The sequence below is a fragment of the Trachypithecus francoisi genome, unplaced genomic scaffold (assembly GCF_009764315.1).
Source record: "Trachypithecus francoisi isolate TF-2019V2 unplaced genomic scaffold, Tfra_2.0 Lachesis_group1, whole genome shotgun sequence".
Lineage (NCBI taxonomy): Eukaryota > Metazoa > Chordata > Mammalia > Primates > Cercopithecidae > Trachypithecus > Trachypithecus francoisi.
The window spans coordinates 70,965,546-70,993,221 of record NW_022681454.1 but is presented as its reverse complement, the minus strand read 5'-3'; the positions used below and the strand labels follow the sequence as shown (position 1 = coordinate 70,993,221).

Sequence of the window (27,676 nt, the reverse complement as noted above, 5' to 3'; positions counted from 1 at the left end):
TATGTATGGAGTACTTTACAATAAAAATGCAGTTGGATTCATGTTTGTGATTACACATTCATGATTAATGACTGCAAAGGGTACAATTATGGTGATTATATTTTTAATTGGGTATCATATACTAATGTGACAGCTTTCCCCATAAATGCATACCTATGAATAAGCAATCAAAGTACCCATTTCTTTCCCCAAAAAAGTAAAGCCTTATGATAACAAAAATTAATAGTTGAAGTTCCAACTCAAAAAAGCAAGAAATGGAAAATTGTGTTATTTTCCAAGAATATATCATTTTATTCTCTTGTTAGCTTGCAATTCAAATGCTGTGTGATTTCTTTTCATTTAGAAACCTTATTCTTATTTTTGTTTCCTGATGTTACATATGGTATGAAAAACTTCGCCAAATATTGCAGACTACACAAAACTCATTTCTAACAAGTAATATAGAGAACAATGATTGATATGAAAAACATGGGTAGAGTGCAGCTCAGCAAAACTTGTCTTTACTCTCCTTGCTAGCGAGGTGTCCTTTTCTGCACTCCACGTAGTGTTTAGGACCAGCTTTCTTTCTAGCTCCTCAGATGTAAGACTTCCTGTTCTCTCCTTCATTGTCATCTTTGTAACCCCAAATTTGACCTGACCTTTTGTCTCATTTCATAGAGATTATACTCACCAATGAATTTCTATTACTCTGATAACTTCTGTAAGTTTGATGCCCTTTTCTAGTAGCAGTTATAGATTTTAATCAGGGCTTCCTATAAGGAACAAGAACTCAAAGAAATGAGAATTCAGGAACTGACATAAGGATAAGAAATTGATAGCTGGTCAGCTGAAAATTGTAGTACTTTAGAAAATATACAAAAATAAGAACTGGCTGCCTTTTTTGACCAAACTTGTCTAAACCAATATTTAGTACAATAACAAAAAAATCAAAGAAAGAAAGCAGTTTGGGAACATTTAAGTAGATCCATTTTTATTCATGTTCACCATGAATTTTCTAACACCACCTTAAGTTCTTTTTGATACCAGGCAGGGAGAAATAAACAATTATTAATAATTAATTTCATCATGAAACAAACAAACAGTAATAATCTCATCATGAAAAGACTGCAATTAACTACACTTTTTAATTTTCCCCTTAGTTTTAATGTTTCTCTTTCATTGACTATTGAAGAACTTACTCGGTTAGTATGTTCTAACTCTAACTCTAACTCATGATTATGGCCAAGAGAAAAAATTCTTAAAATCTATTTTGAAATATTTTTGCACATCTTTCAGGAATAATTATTCATAGACTCTTATTAGAATTTTTTCTAAGTATTTTTTTTATTCTGATGATATGCTGTCATCCATAAGCCATTATTAATGTTAAAGGCAGTTTTCAAAGATAGATTATATTTAAGTATGTTAGTTTTAATATCTGTGTTTTAAGAATCTTCCCTAGATGATTATTTTAAAGACCTATTGTAATGCAGTTTCGGTAAATATTTAATTTGGTTTTATGGCAGTTCACCAGTATCCCATGTGATAGTGATTTGACTAAATCGTTTGTTCCTTTTCCTAGATTGCCTGTGCTGTTTTCGCTGCCCTCTTACATTTCTTCTTCTTGGCTGCCTTCACCTGGATGTTCCTGGAGGGCGTGCAGCTTTATATCATGCTGGTGGAGGTTTTTGAGAGTGAACATTCACGCAGGAAATACTTTTATCTGGTCGGCTATGGGATGCCTGCACTCATTGTGGCTGTGTCAGCTGCAGTAGACTACAGAAGTTATGGAACAGATAAAGTGTGAGTTTATTGTTTTCTTTCTCTTTAAATCTAGGTGAAATAAAAGTGTTGGATTTTCTTGGAAGCTAAGGTCTTTATATTACCTCACAGCAATAAATGAAGAAACTGAGCAGCAAATGTGTATAATTCAATCCATGGTTATACTTTGGTTATGATGTAAAAAGAAAAAGAGACTTACCATGATGCTGTTTTAAAACAGTATAATTTTTCCACATCCACATCATAACCTTGTGTAATTACGAAGAGATCATAATTTTATTTTTCTTCAGAACATTAAGACATTAATCAAAGGAAGAACTAGCTGTATGAAGAGCTGTTTGCTAGTATAGGATGGTGCAGTCCCTGACCTTGCTGGCTTCTCTTCTTCCTGACAGTCAGTTCAAGTCACTGGAAAGCCTTTTATGTCATCAACAGAAAGAGTATAGGAGCAGGGACAGCCCGTGTTTTTCCCCTTTTTTCCTGGGTAGACGTTGAGGTAGAGTGATGAATTTTGCTTTCAACATAGCTTTAAATTGGTAAGACATACCTATCAAGATGTGAAGCATATTAACATGGAGTTCAGAGAAAAATATGTTTATAACCTACATGCACATAACAGTTGAGATCTCTAGAGTAAATCAAAGTTTTATGAGAAGATTAGAAAGTAAACCAAGATAGACCTCTGATGAATAATCATATTTAGAACATAGCCTCAGGAGAAAAAATACAAGTAGAGAAAAAGAAGAGGTAAGCAGAGGCTTAGAAAGCCCCAAAAAAGTAAAGCCATGAGGTTCAGATTCAAGGCAAGGGAGAAGAAAGTCTCAAGATGGTGTTTCAAAACACCATTAGTGACCAGACACAGTGGTGCATGTCTATAAGGCTACTTAGGATGCTGAGGCAGGGGAATCGCCTGAGCCCAGCCTTTGAGATTACAGAGAACTGTGACCATGCCACCTTACTCCAGCCTGCATGACAGCGTGAGAACTCATCTCTAAGAAGCAAAACAAAACTAAAACAAAAAACCACCATCAGTGGTGTTTTATGTCAAAATTAACTTAAGTAAAAAACAAAAACAAACAAACAAAAAATTTGACCTCTAAAACAAGTCTTTTTTTTTTTTTTTTTTAAGAGGCAGGGTCTCTATGTTGCCTGGGCTGCTGGAACTTCTGGGCTCAAGTGATCCACCTGCCTCAGCCTCCCAAGTAGTGCAACAGCCATTTTTGCAAAGTACTGGAAGCAGAAGTCAAATTGGGAGGTGTGAAGAGATAAGTCAGTAGTAATAGTGTTATTTACACCTGGAAGTAAGTTGATTGAAAAATAGTGAAAATATTAACTTATGTGATAATCATGAAGGAAGATTTTAAATATGAAGTCTTAAGCATATCTAGGGTTAGAAGAATCAAATTAATAGGAGGAGATTCGTAGAGAGAAAATTCCTTATGGTACATATGGGCCAAATGAAAGCGAAAAGTCTTGGGGGTTAGAATGACACAAGACTAAACACAAGATTAGGAAACTCTTGATTTATTAATAAAAGTGGTCTTAGAATTTGCAAAGTCCATGGCACGAATTTTACAGGTGAGAAAATGAAATACTAGATTAATTAATTGCGTTGCCTGTGGTTATAGAGTTAGTTGGTAGCAGATGTGAGATAAACCAAGTCAGGTTATTTCAAATCAACTAGGAATTTTTTTTTTTTTTTTTGAAACTGTAAAATGACCTCACTTTTTTGAGGTGAGTGTGAAGAAAAGGACAGGCAAGGTACATTTTGAAGCAGAGGAACTTTTCCATCAAGTAAAAGATGCTGATTTCTATTGAGTGAATAGGTGAGGTCACGTCAAGAGAACGGATTTGAAAAGCTTTGAAATGAAGACTATGGAAAATGTTCTAAGGAGCCAATTAGATATTAATAAAAAGATTTTCAAACAGCAGTGAAGGCTCAGATGAGGATAGATAACTTCAATTTGTACAGAAGTTAATAAGCCGAATTTCATGACTTTCCACCGGCAATCAGCAGTCTGAACATGCTGGTAGTAAAACAGCTTGCTTCTCAGAAGTGAGGATTCATAAAACGGGAACGACAAGAAGACGACGCCAGAATTATTGGGAGCATAGTTAAAACAGCATATGTGAACTATGCTATTTTAGGCACCAACACTACAATTAAAAGAAGACTTCTTCACATTGAGTCTTTGTCTTGAGTACAGTGACAGGCTGTATAAAACCATTTGTCTAAATATGCCAATAACTATTTTTTTAATCTCACCTTTGTGAATTGTAATCAAGTCTGTGATTTTTTTCTGTTAATTCCAGTGACATCTGTGATACAGACTAGGATTAGCAAAAAAAACCACACGCACACACACACACACACACACACACACACACACACACACAAACACATTATCTGAGGTTGTCCCTAAAGATATCTTAAGGGTGTTAGGTTGATATAGGTTTGTTTTTTTAAATAATATCTTTGACATATTCATATAACATAAAATTCAGTCTTTTAAAGCATATAATTCAGTTGTTTTTAGGATGCTCATGGTATTATGTATGCATCACTATTGTCTAATTTTAGAATATTTTCATCGAAAAAAAAAAGAAAGCCCCTAGCAGTCATTTCACCTAGATCATGGGACTTTACATTCTTCTCAGTGCATTTTCTACCACGAAATTGAGTAATATAGTTATCTGTGACCTTATACTATTTCAAATATTGTTGCTAAGTAGCTGCATTTTGCTCTCTTGAAGTTCCAAATTACATTTTTATTTTACATTAATTTTTTTCTCCTTAGGTATTTGGAAATTGTCCTGTTTCTGAACTCATTCAGTTTGTTTGGTTTGTGTTTTAGTCATTTACTTTGAGACAGATGTCATTTTTTGGATAGTAGAAATCTATCTTTTCTTAGAATCAATAATATGTAATCTCTTGTGACTTTGTTAAAGCTTTGGCCATCATTGCTTTAATTTCCTGCACCATAACTGGAAGCTCTCATTTACTGACATGATTACTGTGTGAGACTAGGGGCTAATTTATTTCCCAGGCACTGATTTAAAACAAGCCTTAATAACAGTTCAGTTTTGCAAGTATCACTTTTTCCAACACAAAGAGAAGCAAAACAGATATAGAGAAAAGGGAGGGTAGATGGAAAATAAAGAGGAAAAGACAGAGAAAATTTCATTATTTCAATTATTTCACAAGCAGGCATAACACATTTTAGTGTCTTGTACATTTTAAATACATTGTCCACAGAGAAGCCTTCAGTATACATGTAAAAAAATGTTTAACTTCTACTTTTTTGGAATTCATGCAGTCCAACATCTGTACAGTGCTGTTTTGCCCACTGAAGAAGCAGATACTGAAAAGAGAACCAGTACTGAGCCATGGTGTTTACTTGAAAAGTTGAATTGAACAGATTGTTTCCATCAGGGTTTAATCAAGACATCGCAATGAAAATATAAGCCATTAATTTTTACGCAACTCAAAGGATTTCTATATATAGAATTATATATCTTGTTTCTTATCATCGAGACTGTCTTTGTTCCAGTTTCTCCTGCTGTTGTGCATTGCTTTTATTTTGTTTTATTTTGTTTTTGAGACGGAGTTTCACTCTTGTTGCCCAGGCTGGAGTGTAATGGCACGATGTTGGCTCACCACAACCTCTGCCTCCCGGGTTCAAGCGATTCTCCTGACTCAGCCTCCAGAGTAGCCGAGTAGCTGGGATTACAGGCATGCACCACCATGCCTGGCTAATTTTGTATTTTTTAAGTAGAGACGGGGTTTCTCCATATTTTTCAGGCTGATCTTGAACTCCCAACCTCAGGTGATCCGCCAGCCTTGGCCTGCCAAAGTGCTGGGATTACAGGCGCAAGCCACCATGCCCTGCCTGCTTTTATTTTATTTAATATGACATTTCCCACTCCCTGCTCACCACGTGCATCTTTTTTGCACACATCTCTGCTGTCTCAAGTTTGTTTGTTTGCAGTGTCACCTTCCTCTGTACTACACTGATTTTTTCAAGTATGAAAATGTATAGTCCACAGCCTATAATACAGTGGAATTAGCCAGAAATTGGAGAAATATTGTTAACTATTTTCTTTAAATTATTATTAAGCTCAATACAGTAAAATTGTATGTCTTGGAAATCTTTTTTACTTGTTTTTGCAACTTCATGTTTCTTAAGTTTTTATTCTTCAGACTTGCCCACTTAGAGTACATCTAGAATAAAACCATTGAATGTCTATTACAATAATTCAGATAATAGACATATCTCCCTTTTCTCTCCTCTTAATGTATTTGTTTATTATACTGACAATGAGGCTTTATTTCTGAAACCTTTAATATAATAATAATACCTTACATTTCTAAAATGTAGAGAATTATATTAATGGTAGAAGATAAAATCAGAGATAAAATTGTTTAATAGGTTAAATAAATGCTATTTTGACAGATATGGAGATAAATATCATATTCCATCTGGCTGATGGATTTTGACGTTTTTCTATGAAATGTTGTTAGGGCTATTGAATTTATTATTTTATATAAAACACATACACACAACGCATACAAATTTGATTCTGAGAAGTTGCTTAATTTGCCATCAATTTGCAGTGCTTGTAAGGAGCCATTATTTGTTTAACAAAACCTTTTTATCTGTACTGACATTATATTCAAGAATGTACTTAGAATAACATTTGGTTAAAATAATTAGATATTTTAAAAATCCATTTTGAAAAACAATAATCTTAAAAACAAAACAAAACAAAACAAAAAAAACTCTGCTAGTAGACCACAGGTATAAATTGCACTGTTAATAATGGGCATTTATTTTCATTTACCTCTTTCTTATATCTTTTTATGTCTCTCATACTGTTATTCATATAGATATTCAGTGGGATGACATCAATATGATACTGTCAGAAGAAAACTATAGCGAAGGCTGGCACTGACTTAACAATAATTCAAATGGGACAGATTTGGAAATTCAGTGCTAAATACTTTGGTTTTATGACCTGAAACTAATCACTTCATTTAAACTTTAATTATTCCAATATTACCAAAGCATGCAAACTGTTTGAACAGTAAATTTTTATTTAAAGAAAAAAATCACATTGATAGTTTATAGCATTTTCCACTCAATCTCATGTATGGAAAAGCAGTGGTTACCATCATGAGTCGATTGGAAGAAGGAATTAGAAGTGGGTACCAGGAAGAGGGAGAGAGGACACTGGGAAGGGGTTAAGCCCAGAGAATTGTCTAGGAGAGAAAATCTGGGCTAAAAAATTGATGAGTGGTTTCTAAATATGTGGATGAAGTCATGAACATTTATAATCGATCAGAATATTCTTGAGTACTAGAAGAATAGCCAAGCTGTTAAAAATAATTGGAATCAAATTTTATGATCTGAAAATTGTTGTAAATTATCTATTAAATTTTACATTTGTCTTCCCAGCTCACTAGCTTAAGAGTATCTCTAAAAGGGGTAATCTCTCCTTTCTTAGTTAAAAGACCCCAGACTTCCTTATTTTCACTTCATCATCTAACCAGCATAATCATGTAGGTAGAAAAGTGATTATAGATTTTTTAAAGATATCAGATTAGAGTATTATTCAAGAAAGAGATTAGTTAAGGAACATTGAACTTGATGGTACCTGCAAGTTATATGCATAGATTTATTTAATTACCTTGTTCACAATTCCTTAGCATTTCAAATTCATAGAAAATCGTATTTTCTTCACTTAAGGAGTATTTTTCTAAGCAATTATTATATGATGTTATAAAATGTTCTTATAACATTTCATTGACATAAAGCATCTGTCTTGCTGTAATATTATCACCAGGTGTGTTTGACTATAGCTTGGCCAGTAGGAAATAGTACAGATAATGGAGAAGTATTTGTTATTGACATATGAAGGTCGTCATTCAATATGTCTACAGGGAGTACATGTATATGTTTATATACTATTTTATTCAAGGCCAAGAGCATTTTATGTGTATGTGTAGTAAATGCTGAAGGGTTATTGTGTCATCATTTTATCATCCAGAAAGCCAATGATTGATTGGACATGTAAAATTATCATCATATATACAAGAATTCTGGGTTGAGCATAATTTTTTTCTATTAAGAAGTTATCCATACTAGAACTATGTCAGAGATCATCAGGACCACTGTGCTGTTATTTTTAAAATGCAATGAAATGCTAGACTTAAAATTGAATATTGGACCTGAGTTCTAATTGGAATCAAAGAAGTGTAACAACTTCCACAGCTATCATTGGACATCTAGAGCATCATGTATAATATATCATGACTTTATTGATTAGGATGGCTACATTAAAAAGTACATAGTGACAAACATTGTTGAAGATGTGGAAAATCAGAACCCTCATATATTGCTGATGGGAGTGTCAAATGGTGTAGCTAGCTATTTCAGAAACTCGTTCCACAGATTTTCAAAATGTTAAACATAGTTTTGATCCAGCAATTCCACTCCTAAGTATTTATCAAAAACTAAAAAATAAAAACTAAGGACCATGTTAAAACTTGTATACAAGATTTCATAGCAGCATTATTTATGTTAGCCAAAACATGGGAATACCCAATGTCCATCAACTGATGAAAAGATAAAATGTAAAATACCTAAATGATGGAGTGTTTTTTTGGCAATAAAAATGAAGTATTAACACATGCCATAAAATACATAAACCTTAAAATTATTATGTTAAGTGACTAAAGCCAGTTATAAAAGACTATATATTATATGTTCGCATATATATAAAATGTCCAGAATAGGCAAATCTTTAAAGACAGAAAATATAGTGGTTGCTACAATTGGGAAGAGGGTGGATGGGTCATTGTAGGGCAGTGGGAGGTCAAAAATGGGGAGTGACTTTTGGTGGGTACAGAGTTTCATTTTGGTAAAATGAAAATGTAAAATTAGATTATGCTGATGGGTTCACAACTCTTAAATATACTAAAAACCTTGGAGTTATACTCTGTTAAATAAATGATTTATGATATATAAATCATATTGCAGTGAAGCTGTTTAATAATACTAAAAGTTTCGCTAACATTGAGATGACCTTATATTTAGAAAGATCTGATATTTTGACTTGAGAACTGTTTCAGTAATCTGTGCATTATATACAGCATATAAATTTCTCACCTACTCATTGAGAATTTTTAATTATCAACCAAGCTACACCTTTAGTTGTTTTATAATTTATATCTTTATTCTCTGGAGAAACATCTAATAGCCACAGTGAGTTTGGAGTCAGGTAGACTAGAATAAAATTCAGTCTCAACTACTTATTATCTGTGTGTCTGTGGGTAGTTTACCCGAGTATCACATTCCTAATCCGTAAAGTGGGAGTTATTATAAGTACCTTGCAAGACTCTTCCAATGTTTGAAACTCTGTGTGTGTGTGTGTGTATTTATGAATCAGAGTATGTATATACACAAAGTATATATTTGTATATAAACAATATGTATATATGTAAAGCATATGCTAGACATCTATGACTAGCATAGATAAGCATTTATTAAATTAGAACTTTTATTATTACTGGTACTTTTTTTTTTTTTTTTTTTGAGACGGAGTCTCACTCTGTCGCCCAGGCTGGAGTGCAGTGGCCGGATCTCAGCTCACTGCAAGCTCCGCCTCCCGGTTTACGCCATTCTCCTGCCTCAGCCTACCGAGTAGCTGGGACTACAGGCGCCCGCCACCTCGCCCGGCTAGCTTTTTGTATTTTTTAGTAGAGACGCGGTTTCACCGTGTTAGCCAGGATGGTCTCGATCTCCTGACCTCGTGATCCGCCCGTCTCGGTCTCCCAAAGTGCTGGGATTACAGGCTTGAGCCACTGCGCCCGGCCTGCTGGTACTATTATTTGGCTGATACAAATGAAGAAATACAGACATGATCAGCAACATTGTTTTTAATTATAAAATAGATTGCATTAAAAAGCAACCATTCACTAGAGTAGTGATTACAATTCTTGTTTTTTTTGTTTGTTTGTTTGTTTTTACCTTTCAGGTTCAGAGGTACATGTGAAGGTTTGTTATATAGGTAAACTTGTGTCACAGGGGCTTCTTGTACACAATTCTTATGATATCGTCTTAAGATGAGACCATGGCAATCACTCAACATTTAGTAGTATTAATAAGTTATAATAGTTATAATTCTTACCTTTATAGTCCATCATAGAATGTAGTATGCATTTTGCTGAAAAAAAAATAATGAAACTCTTTTAAAAACTATAACATGTTGAGGAAATAAAGACAACACAATCTATTCTTGATATATTAGAGGTAGTGTTTAATTCTAAGATCCAAAACTGTAGCAGAACCTCAAATGCTAGTCTTGGCCACCACTGATTTCACTGCATCCCTGTATCACTCCACCAACCTTTTTTTAAAATTCATGCACTTGCTTGCAAAGTATTTCAATATTAGCTGTATGAATGTGCTGTGATGAAAATGGCATTAAAAAAATCCCTAACAATCATATTATGCAATAAACTGAGGACCAGATTTATTATACTTGATGTATATACCTGTCCCTTTTTTCTCTTCTTGTCCTTCTTTCTTGTCCAGTTTATTCCTTTCTTATTCTCTCAATCTTGCCAGATATATATATATAATATGAATATTATATTTACATATTATATTTATATGCAAATATATTTATAATGCATCAATACACAAATATATATTTATAATATGACATATAAATATATATATTACAAATATAACAATGTTGGCAAATATTACAGAGAAAAGGATATTATATAATTAAAAGTTCTCATAAACAACTTGCTATGATTAAGCCTTGTGAATTTCATGATCTAATAGTAGCCAACGATTGTTTACTGGTTACATTCAATACTCATCAAGAATAATTCAGTCTGTGATTTAGCATCCTGTAGAAAGTGAAACAAACATATTGCTAATTTACATTACCCAAAAAAACTTTGGTTAATATTTTGAAATAGAGTAATTCACAAGGACAAAGACTACTTATTCTTGTGGGTTAACACCAGTCCTTTAGAGTTTTGAAATCAATAAACTTGTATAATTCAGTAAGACTTCATCATGTAGCTAGCAATATATGTTACTTTTTTTATTTGAAAAAAATTATGCTACAAAATGAATTTCAACAACATATTTGTATTAGATAAATGAAAAGGAGGTCAAGTCAAGGTTTGTGGTATATGACAAGTGTTTCTTTGAATTACAGGATATATCTAATATCAAAAAGTTTTTACTATTGCCTCAAATAAACATGAATGTGGTCAGAATGCACCTGCTTTCTCAAGTCTCTTATGTCTTTTGTTACAGTACTTTTATAAATATAATGTATAGATGATAGACAATGATTGAATTTCATTTATAAAAAAGAAATTGCCATATCTTAAAAATTAAGTGTGAATGGCCAATCCAAATTACTAATTTCACAAATTAAATGTTGCTAGATAGATAAAGGCAATTTTCAGATAAATTGTATTCTTCAATAGCGGGTCTATCTTACCATTCACAAGCTGGACTTCAGTGTGTTTAGTGTGATAAATTGTTCTTCTAGCTTTGTCTCACCTTAACCAATGTTTTTACCTTGTATCTAAATGTCATTGAATGGTCAGACTTATAACTCTGAGGTAGGATATATGTTCTCAGGCATGTATACATACACCTCACGTAATATTCTTCTCCACCTTAAAGGCTGAGTGAATTGTTTTAACATAGGCACAGTGAACTGGGACAGGAATCATGCAAATTTTTAAGGTACTTAATAGGAAGAAGAGGAAATACAGAAGGCTTTGAGAAAGCCAGCATGTGGCCAGAAACAACAGCAGGTGTGGCCATATGGCAATCAAATTAGAAAAGGGATTCTTGCCACACAGCCTTTCAGAAAAGAGTAAAGCCCCATCAGCCCTCATGGAGGGATGATTTGTTAAGTACATATTACTTATTTTATATTGCCTCTTTCACTGTTCAGTTCCAAAGGAAATGTAAATCTATTTTGCCAAACTGATATAAAAATTTTTCTTAAAGAATAAAAATAATCATTTTGAAATGCCCTTTTACATTTAGAAAATATCACTATGCTGAAAGCATATCTCCAAATAAAGCGTTAGCTAAGCTGAGATCATTTTCAAAAAAGCAAAGTTTTGCAAAGCTGTAATTTAATGATACTATTATACTTTATTGAAACATTTGGTAAGATTATTTAATATTTTAAAATTCCCTTAGTCCAAGACAACTGTTAATAATATAAAGGTATTTGTTTAAGATTCCTTAACTTGTAAAATAATCTTCTATAGAAGATTATGAAACACATTTTCCTATTAAACATTTTTCTGAAAACGTGTTTTAGTTCTTAGATTAGCTTTCAAAAACTTGTTTGACCTACAAAATAATGAGAGTTATATTATTAAGTCATTCTTAAAACGTACTATTACTATTGTATTATGTTGCTATAATTTCAGCAGCATTCATGGGCTGCAGTTGTGTGTGTGTGTGTGTGTGTGTGTGTGTGTGTGTCTGATCTAGTCTGGGAAAACGTCCATGTTTTGGTCTCGTCCTTCATTGTTTTTTTGTTTTTGTTCTTGTTTTGAGATGAAGTCTCGTTTTGTTGCCCTGACTGGAATGCGATGGCACAATCTTGGCTCACTGCAACCTCTGCCCCCAGATTCCAGAGATTCTCCTGCCTCAGCCTCCCAATTAGCTGGGATTACAGGCACCACACCTGGCTAATTTTTGTAGTTTTAGTAGAGACGGGGTTTCACTATGTAGGCCAGGCTGGACTTGAACTCCTGACCTCAAGTGATCTGCCCACCTCGGCCTCCCAAAGTGTTGGGATTACAAGCCTGAGCCATGTGCCCAGCCTCCTTCATTGTTTTTACCCTGAGGGAAAAAAGGATATTTGTTCAGAACTCAGACCTTTGAAAATCTTCCTTCCCCAAGAGTTTCTTTTTTCTCTCTCTCTCTTCCCCGGTCTGTCACTCTCTCTTTTTCTGTCTCTCTCATACACACATGCACCCAATCTCTCTCTCTTTTATTACATTGGTGACAAGCTAGCCTATGATCAGAATGAAGACAATGTTCATATTTCAACCTTGAATTCTCTGGTTTGTTTCTGCTTATATTTAGCACTACACTTCTATTTCATATGACCAAGTTTTTTGAACACCACCACAACAAAAGGGTAACTAATTATCCAAACAAACCAGTGGTGTTTAAACATTGATTGCTTCACTAATAGCATTTTTTCAAACAGGATTATTGTGTTTATTTTGAATATAGAAATTATCTTGTCTACATAAAAAATGGGAACTCGTAGTCAGTTTCTTTTTAGAGTGCCTATTGTACTTCTACTGAAATTAGTTTACATGTATTTAACTTAATAGAAGAAGGCCAGACTTCGTTTTTCATTTTTGTTTTGTTTTTTTTTTTGAGACGGAGCCTCACTCTGTTGGCAGACTGGAGTAAAGTGCCGGGTTCATGACTTACCACAGCCTGACCTCTTGGGCTCAAGCCATCCTTCCACTTCAGCCTCCTGAGTAGTTGGGACCACAGGCATGCATCACGATCCCCAGCTAATATTTTTTTTCTTTGTAGAGATGAGGTCTCACTATATTGCCCAGGCTGGTCTTGAACTCCTGGGCTCAAGCCATCCTCCTGCCTTAGTCTCTCGAAGTCCTGGGATAACAGGGGTGAGCCACTGTGCCCAGCCTCTTCATTGTTTTAAAATGGGCTTTTTGTAGGCAATCTGATTTGGTTCAAGATTTTTTTTTTTTTTTTTGGCTTAAAAATCTAGCTCTTAAAATAAGTTTAAAAGTTATAGCAAAGTAAAGGAAGCCAAAAACCATAATAAACATCATTGCCTCCATTACTCAGATGTTAAAACTGTTAGCATTTTAGTGTATTTGCTAACAGTAATTACTAACCCAAAACATATGACTAAAGCCCATTTTGTTCACTTCTAGTGCTCTCTACTCTTATGTGAGAGGCAACCACTAACATGAGTTTGGTGATTTTTTTTTTCTTCCCATTAAATAAAATAACATATATATATCCATCAAAAATATATTGTGTATAGTTTTAATGTCTCTGTGTGTGTATATTTAACACACTATATATATATACATTTGATATAGTTTAGATTCTGTACCTTACTTTTTTACTCAACTTTTTTTTTTTTTTTTTTTTTTTTGAGTCAGGGTCTCACTCTGTCACCCAGGCTGGAGCACAGGGCTGTGATTTCAGCTCACTGAAGCCTCAACCACCCAGGTTTAGGTGATCCTACCACCCCAGCCTCCTGAGTAGCTGCAACTACAGGGACACACCACCATGCCTAGCTAATTTTTGCAGACACAAGGTTTTGCCATGTTGCCTAGGCTGGTCTCAAACTCCTGGGTTCTAGTGAACCACCCTCCATGGCCTCCCAAAGTGCTGTTATTATAGATGTGAGACACCGCACCCAGCCCCCAACTTTGTTTGTTTTTTTATGTATCCTATTGACATATGTAGATCTACTTCCCCCTTTTTAACTGTTTTATAACATTTCATCATATGAATAGAAAATATTGTATTTATTCATTCCTTTTTTGATAGGCATTTCTAATTTCCCTTCTTGACAGTTTTTCTGTTATTCCATTATTACTTAGGTTTAAGTAACTTTTATAATCACAGAAATATTTGAGTACTTAGGATTTGCATGTTTATATTATATAGCAAACCAGACTTGAATATTTACCACTGGAGCTATTTTCTTCTTATGCCTCAACTATAGCAAAATGGCAAATAATTCAAGATATTATTTTTAACATCAAATGTAATTTGTTCAAAATTTACATTAATCTTTCTCATAACTAGTCACTTCCATTTTGTCTTCCTGTCATCCTGAAGAATGAAAATGTAATTTCCCAGAGGTTTTAAGAATTGGGGGAGTACTAAATGTAGCTGAAATTAAGTGATTAATAATTTACTTCCGGGTCATGAATCAACTTCATGGGATGCTAAGGATCATTTGCTACCCCAGAAGAATGAGCAGTAACAATGCACTTTTTCAGACTCCAGAAATCTCAAAGGTTGGCTGCCCAACCTAATTAAACTTCAATCTTCTGATACCAAATTTATTTCTTCTTTGTACTGCATTTCCTCAGATCTTCTTAACAGGAAAATGTCACTTTGCCTGACAGCTGATAGACAGGTTATGTAGCACCATAATTGAAGAGAAAAGGATAGCTTAAAGCTCCTCGATTTAATGGCTACGTGTATGGCTTTTTCTTTCTTTCTCTCTCTTTTTTTTTTTTAAGTGTCTATGACAGACACAAAAGGCCTGAGCAAATAGGCCCAGTGCCATTTTTTCCTGCTTCCTCCAGGGGTAATTATCTTACTCCATCAATAGTGCTGTCAGAAATTGAGCACATAATTCAGCATTTAAATGAACAAGCAATGTAATATTTCCTGTCTCCCAGTGGAATGCTTTGCAGCTCACATTCTTCTCTGTCACTCGCTCACTCTTGATGTATGTCCCATACCCAGTCCTTGAATGCCTTCTCTCCCTTGTGTTTCATTGCAGATGTTGGCTCCGACTTGACACCTACTTCATTTGGAGTTTTATAGGACCAGCAACCTTGATAATTATGGTAAGAATTCCTAATTAACTATGTGTTTCCCAGCTCAAGATATAAAACTTTCACTATCCCAGTTCTGACTGTCTTTAATTTACAGAGGTTAATTTGGGGAAAGCATGTCCTTATTTGACCCAACATAATTCAAGCAATTAAACACTCATTATAGTCTATTTTATGTTGTAAAATAGTTAATCAAAACTGGTGGGAAAGAAAATATGCATTTACAAAAGCTTATGGAGTGTTGTAGCTACTCAAGGGTCCAATCCAACATAATCTATTTGGTTTCATAGATATTTGAACAGGGATGACTCTAAGGTTGACAACAGTGTATTTCCATTATTTTTCTTTTAGATAATTTGAATTGGGAACTGATAGAACTTAGAAAAGTGGGAAAACACCTGACTGTTCCTATCAGCTTTGTTTTTTAAATGAATCTTGAAAACTTTAAAATTTAAAAGCAAAACTTTAACACTTTACTTGAGAATGGCACAATCGCATTAGGCATACATTCTGGAATCATGCTTCCTTTTCCGTTTTTAGATCCATAATATTCTGATTTCAAAAATGGATTAACTGAATTTAGATAAAACTGTTAGTATAATTGCTTATATACTTACCATTTTAAAAATACAAAGTTGCTATTCATTTTGTGAATAAAATGTTAGCCTATTGACTTTGGATAAATATAGGTCTCCAGTTTCTTATCTGAAATCTTTGGGACAAGATGTATTTTGGAATCAGAAAGTTTTCAGACTTTGGAAAGATAATATGGTACATACACTGCATAATACACAATAACCCTATTGAGGAATAGGCAGTTACCCAAAATCAAATACATCAACAAATACAGTGGAGACTAGGCAGCACTCTGTAATCAAATACAATATTTCAACAGAGAAAGAAAAAAAAAAAGGAAAAGTAAGAGCAAATAGTGGAAAGACCATGGACAGCCTTATGTCAATTCAAATTAGGTTTACCCACCACATAGATTTACTTCAGGTTAGGCTTTTTGGTCACTGAATGGATTTTTAAAAAAAAAACTTTCATTTTGCAGACTTTTTGGATTTGGGGATGATTGATAAAGTATTACGAACATGTATTTTTGAGAGAATTTCAGGAGCGCTTTTATTGCCAAGTTGTGGAATATATAAATTAATCAAGTGGTAAAGGGCAACTCACTATGTGGTTTTTTATACAGTTTACCTGTGTGTGATATATGAAGTTTACATCAGAGCTTTCTGTTTTTCTGTTTTGTTTTGTTTTAAAATTTATGCTAGGCCGGGCGCGGTGGCTCAAGCCTGTAATCCCAGCACTTTGGGAGGCCGAGACGGGCGGATCACGAGGTCAGGAGATCGAGACCATCCTGGCTAACACGGTGAAACCCCGTCTCTACTAAAAATACAAAAACTAGCCGGGCGAGGCGGCGGGCGCCTGTAGTCCCAGCTACTCGGGAGGCTGAGGCAGGAGAATGGCGTAAACCTGGGAGACGGAGCTTGCAGTGAGCTGAGATCCGGCCACTGCACTCCAGCCTGGGCGACAGAGCGAGACTCCGCCTCCAAAAAAATAAAATAAAATAAAATAAAATTTATGCTTTCTGTATTTCCAGTGACATGACAATACCACGGGTGGTTCCCTTTACTTTAGTCCTAGTTTATTGTAGCATCAGAATTTAACCAACATTTTATAATCCTTTTGAACTAGCTATACAAAAATATATTGATTTTAGTATTTGCATTTTTGTAATACAGTATTTGAAAACATGTCACTAAACAATAAATTTAGATAAATGTTCAGAGTGTAGAAATAGTAACACACCTAAAAATGTATTGTTTTTGTTTTGACATACACTAGACTTTGAATTGTTTCACAATTTCCACAGCATCATTCCAGCTGATGCTGATTTTGTATTTGTGTGATTTGGCATAGCAGGCATAGTAGTGCTTTGTAACTCAGTAGTATCCCAATTCTCAAAAGTAGCTTCTTGCCTTTACTAAAACACTAGGCAGTCATCTATGATCCAATTCCTTTAAAAGTGTAGTGAGACCTAATTTCCCAGAACAACTCATCTGTTGCAGAGAATAGATTTGTTTTTTTTTTTCCTACTCCAATTATGCTACATAACACTACCTTTTGCATTCCAGCTTAATGTAATCTTCCTTGGGATTGCTTTATATAAAATGTTTCATCATACTGCTATACTGAAACCTGAATCAGGCTGTCTTGATAACATCAAGTAAGTGATTTTTATTTTTGTTTTCTATAGGTTGCCTTATATTTATACTATAAACTATCCTTTCTATTATACCAAAATCTTAAGACAAAAAGATAAAGAATATGAGTGTATTGTCTTTGCTGAATAAGATGATTGATTGACTATCAAAGTGACTTGATCTGCCTGAAAATAAGTATAATAAAGTTCTGTTTTCAAAGATACTTTTTCTTCTAAATTCTAATTTGGAACATGATAAGTTTTAAATATCTATATTCATTTTATCCTGAAAACAAACACATTTCCATTTAGGACACATTATTCTGATTTTTCGTTTGTTTCTTTTTCTTTTTCTTTTTTTTTTTTTTTTTTTTGAGATGGAGTTTCCCTCTTGTTGCCCAGGCTGGAGTGCAATGGCACGATCTCAGCTCACTGCAACCTCCTCCTCCCGGATTCAAGGGATTCTTCTGCCTCAGCCTCCCACGTAGCTGGGACCACAGGCTCCCGCCAAGACGCCCAGCTAATTTTTTGTATTTTTAGTAGAGACAGGGTTTCATCATGTTGGCCAGACTGGTCTCAAACTCCTGACCTCAGATGATCCACCTGCCTCGGCCTCCCAAAGTGCTGGAATTACAGGTGTGAGCCACCATGCCCGGCCAGGTTATTGTTTCTTAGAGCAATTACCACATCACTTCCTCACACTCCACCTCTCACTTCAGAGCAATGTGATGAGAGCCAGATGATGGTACCTACAAGTACCAAAAGGGGAATTTTACATCACAGAAGAGGAACCCTGGAATTATGAATCTGGGCATTTATATAAGAGCTGTTACATGGCTGCCATCTTCTGATAGAGATAAAGAAACCTTCCTAATGTAAACAGATACTTTGTAATATAAAAATATGGCTCTACGTTTTACCTCCCCTTGAAATATTAACACTTAACCTTCTGGGAGCTAAAGTTAAATCTCTCCAGAAGTCTTTATCTATTTAATCATCTGTCAAGTTTGAAAGTTTATTCTTTAGCCCAAGATCTACTTTTGTATGTTCAGAAAGTTCTGCCATGCAGAAATATGAAAACATTCACATTACTTTTCAACAGTAGTAGTACTTTATATGGGCAAAAAAAAGTAGCTGATTTACATTTTCTGAAAAGAAGAATAGCTGCAATCCTTGATATAACAAAAAAAAATCTTGTTTCTTTGGAATGTATCATATTTTAGAAAGATAGTAATATTTAGGTGCATATTAGTTATTAAGATACAATATATTGAATTGCATTTTCATATAATTTGCTTATGCTAGTGTTATATTTGTTAAATGCTTTTATTTAAATGAATGTATTTTCAGAAGTTTCATGAGGTAATCTGTGACTTTTCTGTGCTACTGACATTCTCTTTGAACTACCTCAGACAGCAATTATGTCACCCATTTTCCATCTTTCTACATTCAATGCCTGACAGTTCCTGGCCCATAGTAGACCCTCAATGAATATTTACAGAATAAAGTAATATATTAAAGACTTTAGTTCCTAAGGTGTATTGACATTAAGTAGTTAATTTTGTTGAAGGAATTATTTATCGACATTAAATAAAAAGGATAACCAAGGAATTAGAAAAATTAAAACATAGTGGTTCAAAATAGAAATTATCTACGAGTAATAGCCTTTTGTAATTCTCAATATGACTTAGTTGAGATAGTAGTCATCATATTGTTTAATTATGTACAATTAAACTGTCCTTCTGAAGTACAGCATTGGTTTCTTAGACTATTTGTTCCTGATGAAATTGAATTTGGCACATATTCAATTTTGGCACATAAAATATATTTATCATATTGCACTTTTACCCACTTTAACACAAATTACATCTTTGTACCTACTTTGTAGTATAAAATAAAACACAAGTAACACTTTATTTATTATTTATATTATATATTTAAATACTAGCAGAAATAAGGGAATAAGACTTTAACATTTATGTAACACTAGGTTATAAATTGGCAAAAAGGATCATTCTTTGTCCTATATTTCAAGTATACTTTTTAGGTATTTTTTTTTTCTTTTTAACTTTTTTGTCTAATTCAACAAAAGGTAAAGCCTTTGCTTACTTTTAACTTTATGATTTGTATTTAGTACTATCACATATTTTAAAAATCAATTTGTTTGTATAATGTTCATATGTATTTCTTTACGTAATGTGGATGAATTTTTATGATATTACTGTTTGGAAAAATAATTAAACATGAAAAAATCAATAATTATACTTAGTGGCATTGGTAGCATCAAGTTTTATATTACAAAGCAAATAAAGCCTTAAATGAAAATATCTTAAATTCAATTAATGTCTAAACTGCCTTCTAGATTATATTCTTTGGAAAGTACTTAATCTTCCTGAGTCTTCCTCTCTTTGAAATGGATATAATAATGAAATATACCTGACCATTAAATAGGCAGAAGAACATAAACCTTTGATGACGCTTTTTAAAAAATTTAGTAAATGGGCCGGGCGCGGTGGCTCAAGCCTGTAATCCCAGCACTTTGGGAGGCCGAGACGGGCGGATCACGAGGTCAGGAGATCGAGACCATCCTGGCTTACACGGTGAAACCCCGTCTCTACAAAAAAAAAAATACAAAAACTAGCCGGGCGAGGTGGCGGGCGCCTGTAGTCCCAGCTACTTGGGAGGCTGAGGCAAGAGAATGGCGTAAACCCGGGAGGCGGAGCTTGCAGTGAGCTGAGATCTGGCCACTGCACTCCAGTCCCGGCGACAAAGCAAGACTCCGTCTCAAAAAAAAAAAAAAAAAAAAAAAAAAAAAAAAATTTAGTAAATGAAGGAGAGAAATTGGATAGTTGTTAGAAGGGGTATAGAGGATGGCTTTTTTTTCTTTGTTTTAATTTTTATTGATTTATTTATTGTTTTAAGAGGTAGAGTCTTGCTCTGTTGCCCAGTTTGAAGTGCAGTAGTGCCATCAAAGCCCACTGCAGCCTAAACCTCCTGGGCTCAAGATATCCTCCCACCTCAGCATCCCTAGTAGCTGGAACCAGAGGCATGCACCATCATGCCTAGCTAATTTTTGTTGTTGTTGTTGTTGTTGTTGTTGTTGTTTAATAGTGATGGGGTTTCATGATGTTACCCAGGCTGGTCTCGAACTCCTGGCTTTAAGATATCCTTCTGCCTCAGCCTCCCAAAGTGCTAGGATTACAGGCATGAGCCACTGCACCTGGGCTAGGATGTTTTTAAGTTGAAAGAATTATGAATATGGATATATTGATGGAAAAGAACCAGTGATAGAGAAATTAAGAATATAGGAAAGGAGAATTACTGTTATAGTTGTGATGTGAGGTTGTGTAGAGAATGTGATCCAGAATAGTGGTAGAGCAATTCCTCTACATTGGATTTCAGGAAGGACATTTGTCCAGTAAGCTAAAAGAAGCCAGGCAGGAGGATCCATTTCCACTGAGATTGAATGGAATAAATAATGATAGGTGTGATGCAGATATGTTGGTGGAACTGGGGTAGCGCAGTGAATTGAGGGATTTCTGCCTAGTCTCCTCAGTGAGGTAGGAAAGATAGTTTTTGGCAAGATAACAGAACATGTTGAAGAAAAACAACGAGAAAGATATCTCCAGAAAATATTCCTTAATCTTTTCCAGAATCTGAAGAAAATTTCATTTTATTTAAAATACATTATATTAACTGTTTAATAAGTGGTTGTAAAGAAATCAGCAGGGCATAATTGATAAGGAAAAAAAGAGTTAAGAAGGGTAATAATGATGTTGAACATTAACTAAATCTGAAAATCTGGCTTTTTTTTTTTAACAAGAATAAAGCTCTGTATAATATGTATTCAAAATAGTATAGGAAATGTGAAAGTGTTTGCTTTAAAGATGTAAGCATCATTTATCTGGAAAACTTTTTTTTAGTATATTGGGGAAAGCATAAAAGTTAATGTTTACTTGTATTTTTCAAAAATTTTTGTAAAATGTTGAACAAGACAGGTCCCCTTGTTCAATGTATTAAGAATAAAAAAATCACCACGTAAGGCCCCTTGGAAGTCATTGTCTTTCTAAAACAAGTCATTCATTCAGTTACCAAGTATTCATTGCTTTGATTATACATGTTCTTTCACACACATATATCTCCTTTATCTAAAATGTGTTTGCTTCTCCCCATATTCACTGGCACTGTTTTCTTTAAGCCACTATCATCTTCAGAATCACTGCAGTGGTCTCCTAACTTCTCTACCCACATCAATTCTTGCCCCCACCTTCACCATCTAGAGAGATCTCTTGAAAAACTTAAAACCATTCGTACAACACTCTGGGGTAAAACTCTTCAAAAAGAGCCCATTACTCTTAACTAAAGGTCAGACTTCCTGCCAAGGCCCATTAAACCTCCCTGATCTAGTTGTCCTTTTCTTTCTTCAGCTTCATTTTATGCCTTTTAGCCCTCTGGCCATTCTAGATATGCTCTCTTTTGCCTCAGATCTTACCTCTGCTGTTTCTCTACTGACTTTCGTTTCCCTAACACTATGACTGGCTGACTCCTATTTATCCTAATTAATTGAAATATTATTGTATTATCTTAAAAATTAACTTTTTTAAATTCTAAATTTACTGCAAGTCATCATAGAAAACCCCTTTTGATGTTAATAGAGAACATTTAATTAGTTGCCTTGTTACTATATTAATGAATTCTCTGGAAAAAATAATAAAAATTAGAGTGAAGTAATATGGTAATATGATTACAGGGGAACTGAGGTATGCCAATTATTGGATTTAACTAAAAAAGTAATTAAAATTAAATAATGCTTGTCTGTATTATTTGCTGCTTGCTTACTTGTCCTTTGTCTCTTTTTCATTCAAATAGGTAATTATAGTTAGAGGAAAGAATTCCAATCATTTGAATTCTCTCATTGAGTTTCTGACAGGTCAAAATCAATGCTTACAATTATCATAGCAAAACTCTAAACTAATTAAAAAATAGTATATGTAAGTATGAATAAAACTATTATTGAATTGTTACCAGCACAAAATTAACTTACAGTATGGCTGAAGTACTATGACATGTGAAACTTTAATTTGTGAGGAGCCTTTAGAACTATCTTGACATTTACCTTCAAAATAAAAATGGGGGATAGTTTCTCTAATCACCCATTTCTGTTATTGAAAAATATTAATTAACAACTGTATTTAAAAATAATTTGTTTAATAACATCTCAAGTTATTTTGAAGAAAAAATGAAATAGTGGTCGTTTTAAGATGTAGAAAAGAACATTGGTGCCTATGTGAAGGGAACACAGAATCTGCCAGGCTTTGCTTTTCTGTATCTGTCCCTTTGCCCCTTCTCATCAACGGACTTCTGCATAAAGACTTGGGATTTCACTGGGTCGTGTTTTCTGATTTCTAGTCTCTCTCCTTAGGTTTTATATGAGTGATAGGTTGGCAAAGACTCTGTCAGATGGTTTAAACAAGTATTTGTTTAAAGATATAACTTTTACTTTCCTTTCTTCTTCCCTAGCCTCTAATTGTCAAGGAAGACATAATGGTCAAGGGGAGTAACTTGAGTGTCAAACTTAGTTGGGTTTGAATTTCTCTTCAGTGCTGTAGTGTTTACAAGACCTTGGCAAGTTACATCAGAGGTCTGGGTCTTACTTTCTCCTCTGAATTTGGAATAATTATGCCTATTTCATAAAGCTTTGTGATAATTACATGTAATCACGTATGTAAAGAATACAGCATATAATTTGTTGTCCATACAGGATGGTTTGAGTATTTTTAACCACTCTGTATGGAAATGCCCTGCTGCCTTTAGTTCCTTGTGTTTTTAATGGTGAAGCTTTGCTCAGCATCTATCAAAATCCCGTTAGAATTTGACTGGCTTTGTTTACCATATGGTATCATGAAGAATTATGCTTGATATGATCCTTTCTTTTTTTAAGCCAAACTTATCCTATTATGAAAGAATTGGCTCCAGGGGTGGAATGCTCATTTGATTAATAAATAGCTAGTTCTGTTCTTAGTTCTGGAAGAAAAAAAAAAAGTATTCTCAGTGAGGTTGGACACCTGCCGTATGCTAAGAAATCTAAGAAGGCTTCTGAATAGCTTCAGGGATGAATAGCAAAATACCTTACCAGTACCCATAATAACTTATTATATTTCTTAAGAAGGTAACCTTTACTTTGAGAAACATGTGTCTAAATGTTAGTAAAAACAATTAAGTCAGAATTACATTCAGCTTGATTAGTATTATATTAGTACTTTGTGGTTGAAGTTTAAAAAAGTAAAGGCAGAAAACCAAATGGACATGTTCCTGAAAAATACAACAATATCGCAAAAATATTTTAATGCTTTAATTTTTCAATTTTATATTAATATAATGTATATACTTATGAACTTTCATCTTAATATGTTAAAAATAATAAATATATATAGCCTACTTTCTAAAATTATCTCATCTCTATACTATAGTCAAAGCAATAACTTAAAAGTTTAAGCCTTTATGAGAACAGTAAATCTAGTTCTGAGTTGTGTAGTAAAAATTTCATCAATTGCAGAGTTTTCTGGATGAGTTTTGAGGAAATTATTTTTAGAACTTTCTTATTCTCAAAATACCAGTTACTGATAAAAATATTGATATACTGATTTTTATTTTTAAGAAGGAAGCTCAAAATCATCTATGCAAACTTAAAAATATTAGCTTATATCTCTATACAACTGATTTTATTCATGATGTATCTTTCACCATCAAAGCTATTCAATTAAAATCAAGATTTTACAGATTTCTAATTATTTTAACTATTTAGAGATAGTATGTGTAAAAACTGTTACCCGTTTTGTAAAAAGATTATTAGGTCAACATGCTATACTGAAGATGTATTTTCCCAAATTTTAAAAACCAAATATACTTCTGAATGCCCATGTATACTATGAACACTTTAGTTTTAAGAATTAGCTAGAACCAATAATAAATTTATTTTATTCATTGTAATAAGATAGAATCATTTTTAAAGATAATTCTGAAAGAGAATATAATTTATCTGTTATCCCATTTTTTCTGTCTTCCTCTATTTATTTGATCTATGTTTAAACATTACTAGAAATCACCATAACGATGTAATAAGCGATCCCAGTGTATTTAAAGAGTAGTACAATCCAAACAACATTGTGTGGAGCTTTGTGTATTTTTTAATGACACTACTAGACTTGCTTCAGACAAGTTGAGACTTTTCCAAGGTAATAGTGGGTCCTTTGCTGATTGCCTTAATTTTAGCATTTAAATGCGTTTAGCAATCACTTCTTTGAAAACTGAATTTTAGTCACTGATTCAAAAAGCTGTGCATTCTGCAAGTGTTATTGTCAGTCTCACTGTATCCTTTATTTTAGGCTATAGTTTTAAGTTTTCTGAAATGTAAAAGGACTGCTCTCTTTTTAGGCTTTTCTTTAAAATGCATTAAAATTCCCATATGATTTTCCTATGAATCAGGGTTTATGAATAAGTGTATTTAACATATTTTGTCGACTGGAAGCTCACATTTGAGAAAACTGGTTTGAAGGATGACTGCCATAGGCACACTGGAATTGTTTTCCATTATACCTTGAGGTCAAATTATAGTTTCACTTTTCCCCAAAATAATTAGGTTTCTATCAGATATAGGAGAGTCATGTGCTATCTAAGGATGAGAAAATCTAAAAACCTATCTAAGGGGAAAATGTCTTCTTCATAATGAAAACATAAAAATTAGCAGGTTCTCTGTTCTTTATATAGGGCTTAGACTGAGATTACCTTTATATCCCACAAGAAATGTGGAGTTAGTCTAAGGAAATTCTTAAAAATCTGAATTAATCTAAACTAGCTATTCATAAGACTGTAGGTTTTCCCCCAAATGGTGAAGAGTAAGATTTCATAAGAGTAGAATAAATCTGAGAATAGTTATAATAATTAACTTTTGTGTTCCATATTATTCATATATTTTGATTTTAATTTTAATGTATGAACTTTGATCTGATTTTATCCTTATTTATTAATTTATTCAACAAATGAGAAATATGAAAATTGTGGATATGTTTCAAAGATGGAATTTACAGAATTAGCTAGTTTTTATTTATTATATATACATACATTATATATACATATAAAAATATATATATATATATTTTTTTTTTTTTTGAGAAGGAGTTTTGCCCAGGCTGGAGTGACTGCAGTGGTGTGATCTCGGCTCACCACAACATCCACCTCCCGGGTTAAAGGGATTCTCCTGTCTCAGCCTCCCAAGTAGCCAGGAGTACACACATGTGCCAGCATGCCCAGCTAATTTTTTGTATTTTTAGTAGAAATGGGGTTTCACCATGTTGGCCAGGCTGGTCTCGAATTCCTGACCTTAGGTGATCCTCCTGCTTTGGCCTCCCAAAGTACCTGAGCCGCCCAGCCCAGCCTACATTTTTATGTAGATTCTAAGAGAACGGAGTGGAGTGTGACTCCAAGGTTTTTGGCTTGAGGTACTAGAACAGTGAATGGTTATTACCGAAATGCGGAAAACTGTGGAGGGATCACTTTTGGGGGCTGAACAGATTTATTTATTTATTTATTTATTTATTTATTTATTTATTTATTTATTGTAAGATAACTTGCTGAATATCTCAGTGCAGATGCTGAGTTGGAAGTTGGAGTAGTGAAAGCTGAAGATACAATTTGGAATCATCAATGTATAGATTTTATTTTTTTGCTTTTAGTATTACTCATGTTTTATTTATTTTCAGTATTGATTTCACTTTATATATCTATTATTTTCTATAATAGCAAATCATCCTGGTTTTCTAAAATTTATGGCAGTTATTTATTTCCTTTTAAAACATTAAGAAAATAAAAGTGAGATGATTTGAAAAAAATACAACAGTGAAAGAGGCATAGAGATATCGTAAACAATTGAAATGGTGATTTTCCAGCCAAACTGATTTCTCTCACTAGTCACTAAAAAAGTATGTTTCTGTTAGAATGGTCACTACTGGAAGTATCAAATGCTGACCAGTATGGTGTCCTAAATTATAGTGACACTGGTGATGTATGAAACTTGAAATTCAGAGGTAAGTGTTCTAGAGTTGGTTCAAAAGCTCAGTAATGTCAACAAGGACCAAAGTTCTTACATCATCCTTGGAATGTTGACTGTTGTCATGCACTGTGTCATCTTATGGTCCAAGGATGACTTCTTCGGCTCCAAGCATTATTATATTCTTTCTTGGTTGCATTCAAAAGCAGGAAAGAAGAGATAAGAGAAGGGATTCCCCTCATGAGCCTTTCCTCATGGGCTTCTCTCCCATGTTCAGGGTGTAAAATATTCCTCAGAAGCTGCTTGCTGGCATCACATGTCTGAATCATATGACCACTCCTGGCTAGAAGAGAATCTGGAAAAGCAAAGGTCTGGCAAAGGGGCTGTGGGAACAGGGCAGTCTCAACATTTGCAGAGCTCAGGGCAAGAGGACATATCTCCTAACCTCTTCTTGTGATAGATACACCTTCAAAAACACTTGGAAGATCAAGTGTGAGTTTAGAATCCTTTGACGTCTTAGAGTTCCATGCCAGGATATGGCTCCTGGCTCACCGCCTGTCTTCCTTCTCTATCTAGCTGCCTCCAGCTAGTTACCACATGTGGGGCCTCATGCAGAGGTATGTGGACACTCTGCCCCACACATCCAAGGTTTTTCTACCTCTCCCAACCTGCCACCCCTTGACCACTCCTCAAACCTAGACAACCTTGGGAGAAAGGGTCAGGGTTGATTTTATTTTAAACCCATGATAGTGGGTAAGATATTGAGATTGAGGGTAGACACTGAAAATAAGAGAACTAGGGACTGTAACCCTGGGACACTCTGACTTTTAGAGATCTTAGAAGAAGCGTAGAACCTGCAAAGTGGATTGAGGAGGAGTAGCCAGTGAGATAGGAAGAAATCTATAGATCCTGGAAGCTAGGTGAATCTAGCTTTTCAAATGAGATGGGAACTTACACTTGACCACTGAATTTAGCAGCATGGAGATCTTTGGTGAACTTGACAAAGGCTGCTTGACAGAGT

At 34.1% G+C, this 27,676-nt stretch overlaps 1 protein-coding gene across 4 annotated transcripts in view; it reads left to right on the top strand.

The window, feature by feature from the left end:
• Positions 1–27,676, top strand: part of ADGRL3 (adhesion G protein-coupled receptor L3) — an 888,015-nt gene that overhangs the window by 787,798 nt on the left and 72,541 nt on the right. For all 4 annotated transcript variants that reach the window (XM_033214560.1, XM_033214561.1, XM_033214562.1 and 1 more), the window contains 3 exons: positions 1,562–1,782; positions 15,346–15,412; positions 17,542–17,633. In XM_033214560.1, coding sequence (XP_033070451.1) covers positions 1,562–1,782; positions 15,346–15,412; positions 17,542–17,633 — 380 coding nt within the window. The remainder of the gene's footprint in view (positions 1–1,561; positions 1,783–15,345; positions 15,413–17,541; positions 17,634–27,676) is intronic.